An 11,800-nucleotide genomic window follows, 5' to 3' on the forward strand; every position below is an offset into this window, starting at 1 on the left:
GCATCTGGGTCTGTAAAGTGAAGCCAATGTGGAAGTGCCTTCAACTTGCATTCGTTCTAACAGCCATTAGGGGTCAACTCCTCTGGGAGCAGAAACAAGTCGAATTGTTTAGGAGTCCGTGAGAAAATTACTCTACTTCTCACTTGAATTATTACATGATGGCGTTAGCCAAAACCAGCATAGCGTCGGCCAAAAGTTGTTCGGTGGAGCGGTTCTGTAGAAAGCTGGAAACAGCAACGAGCAATTGGCCGAACGGGCAGTGCACTCATCAACTTTCAGTTAATCAAAGTTTAAAACCGACGATGTGACAACGTTTGTCTAAAACGTGTAATCCTCCATTTGAATGGATAAGAATGATTTTTTTAAAAAAAGTAAAGCTGCATTGAGTATATTGTTATACAGCACAAACAGTATTGGAGTTCATGCAATGGGTTTGAAGTTTACTGGCAACATTAGACACCCACTCTCGTTCTTCGACCTGGTGCTTTCCATGGCCCAATGAATTCTGCTCTGAAAAGCTGCCTCCTCAAAGTCTACCATCACGCCACATTTCCTTTTGCTCCTTTGCACGTGTAAAACCGCGGAGATCACATCCTTTATTTCCACTCCTACACATCTCTCAATCTCAGGATTTTCATTAAAACTTGTAATAACACTGGCAGAAGCTTCTCTGTCCACAGCTGTCGCTCTGATATGAAAGAAGATGTGAGAATATTCAGGCAGCATATGAAAGAATAGCTTGTGAGTGGAAAAGGACATCCTCTGCTCCATCAAATCCACTTCCTCCATTCAAACACATCCCTATCATGGCGCTATCTATCCCCAAGCCCACTCTGAAACCCCCCCAGGGAGACCGCCAGGGAGACATTGCACTACTTCAAGTGCAATTTCACTTCCACAAAAGCAGCAGTAGCGAGAAAGGGAGCGCATCGAATCTTGTTTATAAATAAAGTCATCCATAAATGATGGGATCTGTCGAGTGTGTGTGAGCGGGGTGCAGGTGGGGAGGGGAGGATGGAGGTGAAAGATGACCTCCCTCCCTGTATCTAATTACGCTCGGATGGGTTGCGGGCGGATGCTTAGAGGGTTTTGCTCCCATGGTGGAGGTGGTGGTGGGGGGTCAGAGGGACTGAGCGCTGGCTTTGGGAGCAGCAGAACCAGTCAGTGCGGCTGTTTGAAGTGGGCTGATCAAAGCTGGCGCTGCATCGGGTTCTGTTGCGCTCGGTAGAGGGAGTGGACCCAGAGAAAACACACAGAGCTCCAGTTCCCTTGTTGGGTTTCCTGTCTGCCTGGAAAGGCATTCACTATTGCTGCTGTTGCCTGGTTTAGTGCCACGGGGCAATAGTTGGTGTCTCTTCTCTTGTTTAAGTCAACACATGAACAGTGCTGGGGTAGCATCATGTGTTACTGCTTCACTGCACAAAGTAATGCAGGAATGGCTGAGTCATTGTGTTCCTTGTGTTACACATTCAATTAAATCTGAACCATGTCATGACACTTTTAATTAAAATGTGCATACATAGCTATCAAATATAATTAAGGTTCACTGCAAAACAAATAATGTAAAAATAGAAGCAAGCGCCCAAGTCCACACACCAAATGTTGTTTTTTTTATTATTATTAATTTAGGAAGGAGACATTTGTTTCTCTTTGCATATCTATCGGGGAAAATGATATTACCCTCGCTCATTGGCCCATTTGTGCATGAACCTTTTTCCTACATAACGTAAACAAAGCACAAAGTGGTAGAGAGGTTTTGAATGCTGATGTTTTTGTGAATCTTCTTAGTGATGTAGTAAGAATGGAAGACTATCACAGCAACATGTAAACTGTGTCCAGGTCAAATCCGTCAAAGGACTTTACCTTTACATTGTGCCTTAGATCATGTTACTTCAGGTCAATGAAGACAGAGGTTGAATATCTCCTTCATCTCTTAACACAATAGACAAAAGCACTGCATTAAATCCCCTACTGGACTTCTTATATTCCCATATATAGCTGTGTGTTCAGCGTGTAACAAGAGCGCTGCATTGGTTTAAAAGTGGGCCACAGTTGCCGTTTGTGTGTCTGCCTCCCCGAGGACCACAGTGGGTCAGGTCCCAAGGGTGGCACCAAAAAACCTTATTCGCAACCAAAAGCCTCTGAGGGTGGGGTGGTCGGCTGGGGCGGGAAAAGCACAGATGTGCGTGTCTCCTTCTGTCCACCCTTTCTGTCCCCTTCTGCAGTTTTCAACAGAGTGAAAACTCTGCTGCTCTTATAATAAGGCGCCCCCATGCCTCGCATACTTTTTACTCGCTTCAATCCCTCAGTCCCTCTATCTCTTTGCCTATTGGGTGAAGCAGCTGCTGCGCTTTCCAGCCTTATTCAGTGCGTTTACATGCTGGTAATAATTCGAATCTTGCTTTAGTCGGACTATGCTCTCTTTCGGGGCAACTGCTGTTATCCGAATATACATGGCAGTGAATAAATCGAATCATTGGCCGAATGCATGTCATATCCGATACGCTAGGTGGCGCTGTTTTCATTACATGTAGTGGTGATACAGCCATCTCCGCTTGACCTCTTCACTCTTCATAATGGAGAGAACCCCGCTAGCTTCGGTGGTTGTCGGGGAGCTAGCGCAGAGCAAACAGGGAACTAGCAGCAGCGCTAGCTGGCTACATCAGGGAGCTAGCAGAGACACCCACCGAAGGTAGTATCGGCTCGTAACACGACTTTTACGTTTGTTTGTTTCTGCCGGCCGTGACAACTTATCGTCTCTTTCGACTTCCGGGTCACGACCTGGGAGGGAGGGAGGGAGGAGGCGGCGGGATCTTGAGCATGCGCACAAACGCATTGTCCAGTTCCGATCCGATTCAGCGTTTACATGCAGCGTTATTCGAATTATCAATCGAATCGAATCGAGTTATCCAGGGGTGTTAATCGGATCGTAGTCGGACCGCAGTTATTCGAATAAAGGTGTTTACATGAACTGGATAATTCGATTTTAGTTGGACTAAGCCAGTTATTCGAATCCATGTAACCGCACTCACTGTCTACCGGCTCCTCCCCCGACCCAGCGCCCCGGATCAACCCCATTACGCCTCTGGTCAGCTGAGAAACAATAGGCGAGGTCGCCGGGTCAGAGCTGTTGGAATGCCCGTACACAACCATTCAATCACGCACAAATGCCGACACACACGTAAACATTCACTCACACATATCCAATATTGCAATAATCAAGTATAACCCCTTATATTAATTAAAATGTATTTTAATATCTGACTCTTTGTATTTTTGTTGCCTTAAATGCTTGCCAACAAAACGGTTTCTTATCTATATTTTATCCTTTTTTTTGTCTCAGTCAGTCGTCATATAGTGTCATTCTCCTCTGTTAGTAGCACAGCTCGGCAAGGTTCAAAGCGGAGTTTGTAATCTAAGTGTGAGCTCATCAAAAAAACTTAAGTGCACTTCTTTTCATTGCCGCATACCGAAAGACTCATTTCGCCCATTTAAAGTTCATTCCCACTTTTTATGTTTTTTCCATTGGCACATTCATTAAAAGCCAAAAGCCATAAGCGGCCTATCAGCAGCATACAGCACAGTTCAGAAGTGGACATGCTATTTAAGAAGATTATACACTTTTGCGTAGTGCGGCATTACGCTGACATGAGCATGGGGGCTGAGATGAAGGAATGTGTGGTGGCTCTCGGCTCACAGCTGTATCCATGGTCACATTTACAGGCTCCTCTGACAGAGATAAGAGATCAGATGTGATGGGATGGGATGCGGTCTCTTGTGGGGGCCTCCAAAGAGTGCTTGTTTTATTGTTCATGGGCGGGTAGATCTGTGTGGGACGCTCAGGACGTTGTGTGTGCATGTGAAAGCGGGCAAAGGATTAGGTACATGCTGCACTTCAGAGGTGTGAGCAGAGGTGTCTGGCCAAGTGTATGTTTCACAGTGTCACCGAGGAGAGGAGATAGTCTGTGTGGTAATTACAGCCTGTGTGTTCCTGTCAGTGAAGCTGGCTGGCTTTCATGCAGCACTTCTGCCCGCCCCCTGCTTAACACGGCCCCTGACTGCTAGTGACCTAAGCTCTGCGCTGCAGAAGCCGCCTTGACTAATGGGATATCAGAAATGGAGAACAGCGACTAGGGAAAAGAAAGATCGTGTGATACATTAATAGCACAGAGGAAAAGATAAGTGACAATCAACCTCCAGAGGAGTTACTTTACGCTCTCCTGCAAATCAACAATCCTTCTGTTACAGCTTCCTTTCTTCTAATTTGTCTTTTCTTAGCTACTGCAACAACTGGGCAGACATTTCCTCTTCAGCTTGTTGACCCTTTGTGTAATAGCCTATGAATATGATTCCCGTAGTGCTGAGCTCCAGGGATGAGGCACAGCTGCTTGCCTGCTCAAGAAGCAAGACTTCTCGCCGAGCATCCAGGACTGCTGGCGGTACTCCAGAGTTGCTGTCACACAAACCCACTCAGAGAGTCAGGGTGCAATGAAGTGCAGCACTGTGCATGAGACCATCATTATTCAAGAAATTTAGAGCTGGAGACTATTTACAAAGAGGAGAAGAAGGAAATGTCTGTAACACAGAGGGGGTTTGTTCATGCAATGCCATAATAATTTGCCTCATCTATAATAATTATGAGATATTTATGTAAGTGCCATTTTGGTTATATGCATTCATGTGATGTGGAGCATATTTTGTGAGCCGTAAGACACATTTTTGTTATTGTCTAATGGAAAACCTGGTGATTTAGGGCACTTAAAAGCCACGTGGTGGCCATTAAAGTAAAGCGAATGCTCACTGCGTTTACATTTTTATTGTTACTTGAAGTTGAAATGTATTTATTTGCACGTATTAGCCGGGCTCATTATTGCTGATCATAGGAGTGATCAGTTCAGAAGTTCTGAAAGCCTTGGCTATAAAACGTGAGGTAGCGTGTAAAATGTGCAGTACTGTGACACTCAAAGACTGCACACCCAGTTCACTACACGCAGCTTCTGCCTCTTAGTTTCTAATATGCAAAACGTCTTTGTGGACTCCAATCATTAACTGTAATCCTCTGGATTATCAGGTTCAGGCTGCCAGAGAGGTTGCAGACTCATTCCAAACTAGGGGGATGAGTCATGGAGGAGCCAGAATATATTTCCTGTTATTAGACCCCAGGAACCGAACTGCACCCCATCTGTCCAAAAGTAGTAAGTACCAGTTACCCGTAACAGTCTATAAGAGTAATCTGGACCGAAAGCCCACGTTTTTTTTCCAACCTCTCTAAATCCAACATGGCATTCACAAGTCAAACAACATTATTACACATCGTCCTCTGTGCTCACTCAGCCACCAAATTGAAAAGGGAAACTTCTATTAAATGTGTACAGTGTGTTCTTTTCACAGACACAAAACAAAATGTTACACCAGACATGCCTTCCCATGCTTTGAGAGTCACAGTCTCCAGCCATGTTGGTACCTCTGTGAGTCAGTACTGAGGCACAGCAGTGCTTGAAACAGGGCGGCACCTTCTTTATGATCAGAAAAACACGAAGACATAAATATACTTTACAATATATTAATGGGTCTTCTGTGACAATGTTATGGTGGAATAATAAGTGTAAGAATGTGTTGCTATATATATCTCTCTATATAGATATATCTATCTATATACAAATATATATATCAAACAATTCAATGTTTTCATTTTCTTCTTAAATGCAAGGATGTTTTTTTTTTTTTTTTAATATTAAGCGTTTTTTTCCCCCTGAACAGAAGTCCAAAGACCCATATATACTCATAGCAAATTACCCAAAATTTGGGGTAAGGACTGTTTTTCTAAACTCCTGAAATGTGTTTGTTTAATTTATTTAGGTTACAGTATATTTCAACAGCTTGCACTATCATCTGTTTACTCATTACCCAAAAATGTCATGCAGCCGTTCTCCTCAGTACAGAGGAGTGCCTTATCGCCTGCTATGCATCATCAAAACAGGTTTCGTTTAGGCAGTTATTGCCCTGGGCTGGTTAGGCAAAGACTAGGAACCACTTTCAGGGCTGCATACATTCAGTCTTATGAACAGCAGTTGAAAAGGATTTCGTCATCCTCCCTTCAGGACACTGACAAAAATAAACAAAAAGGTATATACTGTCTGCAGTTAAATAAGAAGCACCCTTTCCAGTGAGTCGCAACCACCTCAACTTAATCTAATCAATCCATTGCAAATTGTTCAGAGACATTTAGTCTAACATTACATTTGTGATGCAAAGAGGTCAAACAGACCAACTGGAAGAGCCAAGAGCAAATCGTATTATCTCTTGCGATCCGCATCGTCGCTACTCAGGTCACACAGCACTTTCCGAGCATCTTCTGGCTCCAGTGAGCTGTGGGTTTGAGGGCAAATAGCTGCCTGTTAAAAGTATGTATGCCCTGTGTTGTGGCTGCAGTTCACTCACTCTATTAAAGATTAATAAAGCGTAAAGTGTTGAAGAATAGAAAGCCCGCTGAACACTGTTGTGTTTATACAGGCCTCTGAATGCCCTACTGGTCTAGTGCGCTGAGAATGTGGAGTTTAAAGAAACCAGGAATGTGGGAAAGTCGGTTTGAGAGGAAAGTCAGACAGACCGTGAGTGCTGGCGCTGGAAGCGGTGTTGCACACTTGCAGTGTCTTGTTGTCGTCTCTCCAAGTCAAAACAATCACGCCTCTTTCTGTGATTAGTCAAGACAGCTTTGTCATGCGAAATGAGCCCAAAATAAAACATCAGACATGACTTGAACAGAGGAAGGCTCAACATAGAAAAGTGGCTCTGAAACCTGTGGGGTAATTTTATTTTAGAATGTCTCATAATTTCTGAGATTCAGATAAATAAATGTGTTTCTGCTCTTTTTCACTGACAGTGCAGCACAATAGCGTGTCAAACTGTAGCCAGATCATGAAAGCTTTTATATTTGTTGTTGTGAACACCCTGTGTCAGGCAGGTCTATCGCAGGAAAAATCCTCCACTGAACAGCGAGTGATGCGTATCATATTCCGAGCAGCAGCAGCACTTTGTTTGGAAATAAATGGAGAAAGAAAAAATAAAAGGGAAACTTGAGCAAACATCGCCGATCAGTCAAAGGGCCATAACAGAAACTCGCATTTCATTGACAGAACAGCTCAGGATAAGAGTGAGGGACTCGGGGTTTAAATGACAAGTGATCTTTGGGAAGTACACAGTGGAAAAAAAAAAACCACCACAGCGTGAGTGATTAGTAGCAAAGATTTCAGCCAAAGAAGAAAGCAAAACAAGATTCCTGTGGATAGCCACTTGAAAGAACACTCCAGCATGACTAAACAGAAAGTAAGAGTTCCAGTTTCCTTGTGAGAATCAGGTCAGGCATTAGAGAGGCAGCAGAGAGGGGCAACCAAAAGAGACGCGAGTGTACTGCTGTACTGTAGGAGGTTTGGGGAAACCCGGCCTGTCATGACTTGGTCTTGGAAACAGTACGCACACAAGGGTATTAGTCTGAGGCCAAGGCTCGAGGGAATCTTTCCCAGGCACCTTTACCATATTGGGAAGAGAGGAAGAGTGTATTAATGCCTCAGGCTCTGTCAAAACCCTGACTGGCTGACTACCAATGGGCCCATGAGCGCTGACAGTAATCACTAATGGCTCTCAGACAAGTTATCAGTAAGCCGCATTGACATTTTGACCACTTAACAGCTTGGGTTGCTTTAAAAGTCCATTAAGATACAGATACATGCACTGGGAACAGACCAGCTCTCCCTGTGTGGCTGTCTGCAGTCATACACATTTTCTAATTGACTTAATTCTGCAGATGGTCTGCATGGAGCTGAACGCAGGGCAATTCAGCGGAAAGTTGCCCTCTGGTTCCCGAAAGCTATAAGACCTCCCTGTTTTAGTGTCATGCTTCTTAAAGTACCCATTCATTTAGAGCAGCAACACAAACACACACGCAGACAGACATACAGATTTACAATCGGTGATGACCTCAATTAGATAAACACCTCACCGCCGTTCTCAGTCATCCTGCGAGGACTCGTCCTTGTGGAAGAACCGGTTTAATGAGACCAACCTAATCAATGGTGCAACAACGAGCGCTGCCTTTTTAGAGGCAATGCACATCTAACTGTGCCAGAGAAATGGGAACGAGGCGAGAAGCTGTTTGAATAGCCATGCCTCGGATAGCGATCAATATTGCTTTGTGAACAAAGCCGGACCACAGCAGGCAGACTTCACCCTCAATTAAAAGGAAGACAATACTTGGTGTGAAGGCACTGAAAGCTTGGTGGTAAAACAGAAAAAAGAAACTATACCCAGTGGGAAAAATAGTATGTAGCTTAAAAAGAGCAAGTGGAAGACTGACTGACAAATGTCAAGTCAAAATTGAACTGGCCAGTGAACAGTAGACTGCAGTCACCCGAAAGCGGCAGAGCCCAAATCATTCTTTCTAAAAATAACGTGGTGATGTTGTGGCTAGGTTGATGAAAGGCAAACTGGGTATGAATAGGGAGAGCTCAGTTGGCATTGCTGCTCTATAGACACTCAACGACTGTGATAGGTTCCTCCATTTTGCTTCCCTCAAAGGTCAGCACCGTCTGACGGGTTGCAAGCGTCCCACCGAGTAAAACAGGTCAAAGATTATCAAAGTTTAAGTCAAAGTCAAAGCATGTCACACAGTTACCTCCCCTCCGCAAGTAAATCCACCGATCGCAGCGATTGCATTCAAATAAGTTGATTTCACCCCAAATGATGGTGTGACCGTGCCTGAGAGCATGCTGCTGGTGTGCATGAGAGAAATAATCACGACAACGCGAGAAAAGGGCAGAAGAGGGGCAATAAACAAATCAGAATCCAAAAGCGATGAGAGACATGTTATTTTCTTCAGATGAAAGCCTTTTCCAACTACGTGTGAGCCAATTATTTTTCTTGTTGAGAGAAAATATGAACATCTGTGTTTTTTTTGTGAATTGGTGAAACAAGGCATACCACATAAGGACCTCTGATCACACACACACACACGCACACACACAAATGCAGAAGCACGCACGCTTACCAAACACTCACACACTTGCCCCGTGGGTTGGTTGAGGCCGTGTTGGTTGTGGGGTGGGCGGCTCCTGGCTGAAGATTAAAGACTAATACTGCCAAAGGTGGTTAAGGGTTTTAAGAGGGACAGAAGCACAACACTCCCACTACATCATTAGGCCCCTATACAGACCAGAGATAAGGAACTCTTCTAAGTTGTTGCCCAGGGCCCCAGAGGACCCCGACCCCTGACTGACAGGCTCAAACAGATTTACTCCCCGGGTCGACACAAGGTCCCGGGAAAAACAACATTCTTTCACTGACTGGGCATGTAACATAAAAAATACTCCCATCATCTCCTCTGGAAGATGGTTTCAGCTTAATGTTTGGGAATGTTTATGGTAAAAGAAGGAATTCCCACCGGGAAGATCTCATATTCAGCTGTGTGACCGGCCAGCCATGTCGCTGGTCGGACAGCTGACGAGAGCCTCTAGTCTGAGATGACCATGATGAGAGGCAGATCTCAGGGTATAGCTCCGTGCAGGTAATCCATTCATGCTGACAAGACAGGGATGAAAGTAGACCGTGGCTTTCCGTGCAGGAGTCTCACGGATGTCATGGCAGCGTTCTGGACTTCCTTAACAAGAAGCCAATTCATACACTGAAGCCCAATCACATGGAAAGTCATTCACATGACAAAGCAAGGAGGGTGTGTTATCAGAAATTCCCCTCCTGATGACACAACACTTCTTTCTGTGTAACAACTGACGTCACCAGTCATTCTTATATTATGAACAGTTGATGATAGCAATCGGCATATTTAAATGTTATATTTTTAGGGCAGCGGGAATTTCCTTCATGGTGGGAAATTCTCCTCAAACAACATTGAGAAAATCTCTTTTAGTTGAAACCTGAATTACTGAATTTTGAAAAAAGATAGATAAATTCAATCATTTCAGGGTTGAGGGAATGTGGTGGCCAGCTGTGTTCGCTCTGGGGACACGACTCTCTTTATATCAATGATTCTTTAACAGATCAGAGCTGACGCCGCGGCAAAGAAGGAAACTCAACCAAACCAGCGAACAACATAATATCTGGGCAATGTGTCAGCAAACCACAGCATCATTCAATCCCTTCAAAAGTTAGGGCAGTTACTGGTCCCTTCAGGCCCATCCTGTCTCAATTATCCTCGCCTCGTCTATCCCCCCCGACCTCCCCCCCCTGACCTCGGGCAGAGCATGGGAAGAGCCCGCCACACACAGTAGACAGCACGGGAAGGAATGCCAGAGTTTTCTAACAAAGACAACAATCATAAATAGCATCATGCAGATGACGAATCGAAAAACAAAATACACCCCTCGCACGTTGGCAAGGTCAAAGCGATTTGTCGTAGCGATAACTGCTGGGAAAGTTGGAGAGGGGCGTTGGAGGCAGTCCTCCCACGGTCGCAGCTAGGGACCGGCACCGCGGCAGGGCCGGGAGCGGATTGATTTGATGGCAGCCTTCAATAAGAGACGCTCCAGACAGAGACATGAAATTGTCTTACCTGACGTGTCCCACATATTCAGCTCAATCCGGTGCTTGTCTATCTCAAAACTGGCTGTGTAGTTTTCAAACACCGTAGGCACGTAGTTCTGTAAAATAAGAGATTTATTTTAGTTACACAATTAAGACGGACAAGATAAGCATGTGTTTACACAGCCACAGGCTTTGGAAGAGTAGGCGAGTGGGGAAATAATCATGCTTAAAACGATGCAGTATATTAATACAATAACAGCAACACTATAGTTCTATACTCCCATTGGGGGTATTTGAGACATACAGTGATAATGTAACAGATGAAGACAACGCCTTAAAGTTTTATAGGCAGTACTGCAGACTCAATAAAAGTCCATTGAGACATTAAAGGACTATTACAGTGATTTCAGAAGGTATTCTTTAGAGTTGCGTCCTTCCTCTTTGTGTTGATGTAACAGTTCAGTCTGTAGCAGGTGGATGTAACGTGCTGAAGTGCTACAGTTGAACTGTTCAATATTTGTATTTTAATGGCAGTGCTCGGCACTCATTCATAAACTCCTGGTCTCGTGTTTCTTCAAATAAAAAACACTTGAGTCCAGACTTTTGATAGACCTACCTCTGGATAGCAGTCCTTGGCAAAAACGTGCAGGAGTGCTGTTTTCCCACATTGCGCGTCCCCGACCACCACAATCTTACAGCGGCTGCCCAGACTGTCCATGGTTTGTCCGTCAGAGGTGTGTTGTTGACGCGCGGACGGATTGCATCCAGCATCCAACATCGGAGACGCAGCAGAGTAGAAGACAGGAAAGAAATGTGAGCAAATACATGCGCCGACCAGGTGTGCTCTATCCAGCTCCGTCTGTCCTGCGCGCGGCTCCCCGGTCCCGCTGATGCTGTCTGACTGGTCGGCGACCGAAACCACAGGAAGGACGCGCGCAGCCTTCCCTGGAAACTCCGGCAGTTTGATTGCTGGCCACGCCTTCCTAATATTCACGTCTGAAGCTCATCACTCAACTGTAATAGGCTGCTCTGATGGACAAATAGTTATAGTGACCTTATCCGGTTTGTTTTTTGTCTCCTATGGTGTCTTTCTAATATCTCAATTCTATCACTTAAGTGGGGATAAATGAATAGGCCTCCGAGTTTATGGAGACAATGCTGTCTCCTGTTCTATATGCATATATGTCTTTATTGTTTTGCCATAGACATTTATTTTTGATAACATTATAATTGCCTCTGTGGGGCAGAAGATAGAGCCGCTGCATGT

At 44.7% G+C, this 11,800-nt stretch overlaps 1 protein-coding gene across 1 annotated transcript in view; it reads right to left on the bottom strand.

Annotated features, from left to right (window-relative positions):
• rnd2 (Rho family GTPase 2) overlaps positions 1–11,442 on the bottom strand; it is a 22,998-nt gene extending 11,556 nt beyond the window's left edge. The window contains exons 1-2 of the mRNA XM_068577972.1: positions 11,150–11,442; positions 10,562–10,649 (exon numbers count right to left, since the gene is read on the bottom strand). Coding sequence (XP_068434073.1) covers positions 10,562–10,649; positions 11,150–11,311 — 250 coding nt within the window. The 5' untranslated portion in view covers positions 11,312–11,442. The remainder of the gene's footprint in view (positions 1–10,561; positions 10,650–11,149) is intronic.
• Positions 11,443–11,800: the final 358 nt, after the last annotated feature.

This window comes from Clinocottus analis, unplaced genomic scaffold (assembly GCF_023055335.1).
Source record: "Clinocottus analis isolate CAN_PGR_092001 unplaced genomic scaffold, fCliAna1.0.p SCAF_16, whole genome shotgun sequence".
Taxonomy (NCBI): Eukaryota; Metazoa; Chordata; class Actinopteri; order Perciformes; family Cottidae; genus Clinocottus; species Clinocottus analis.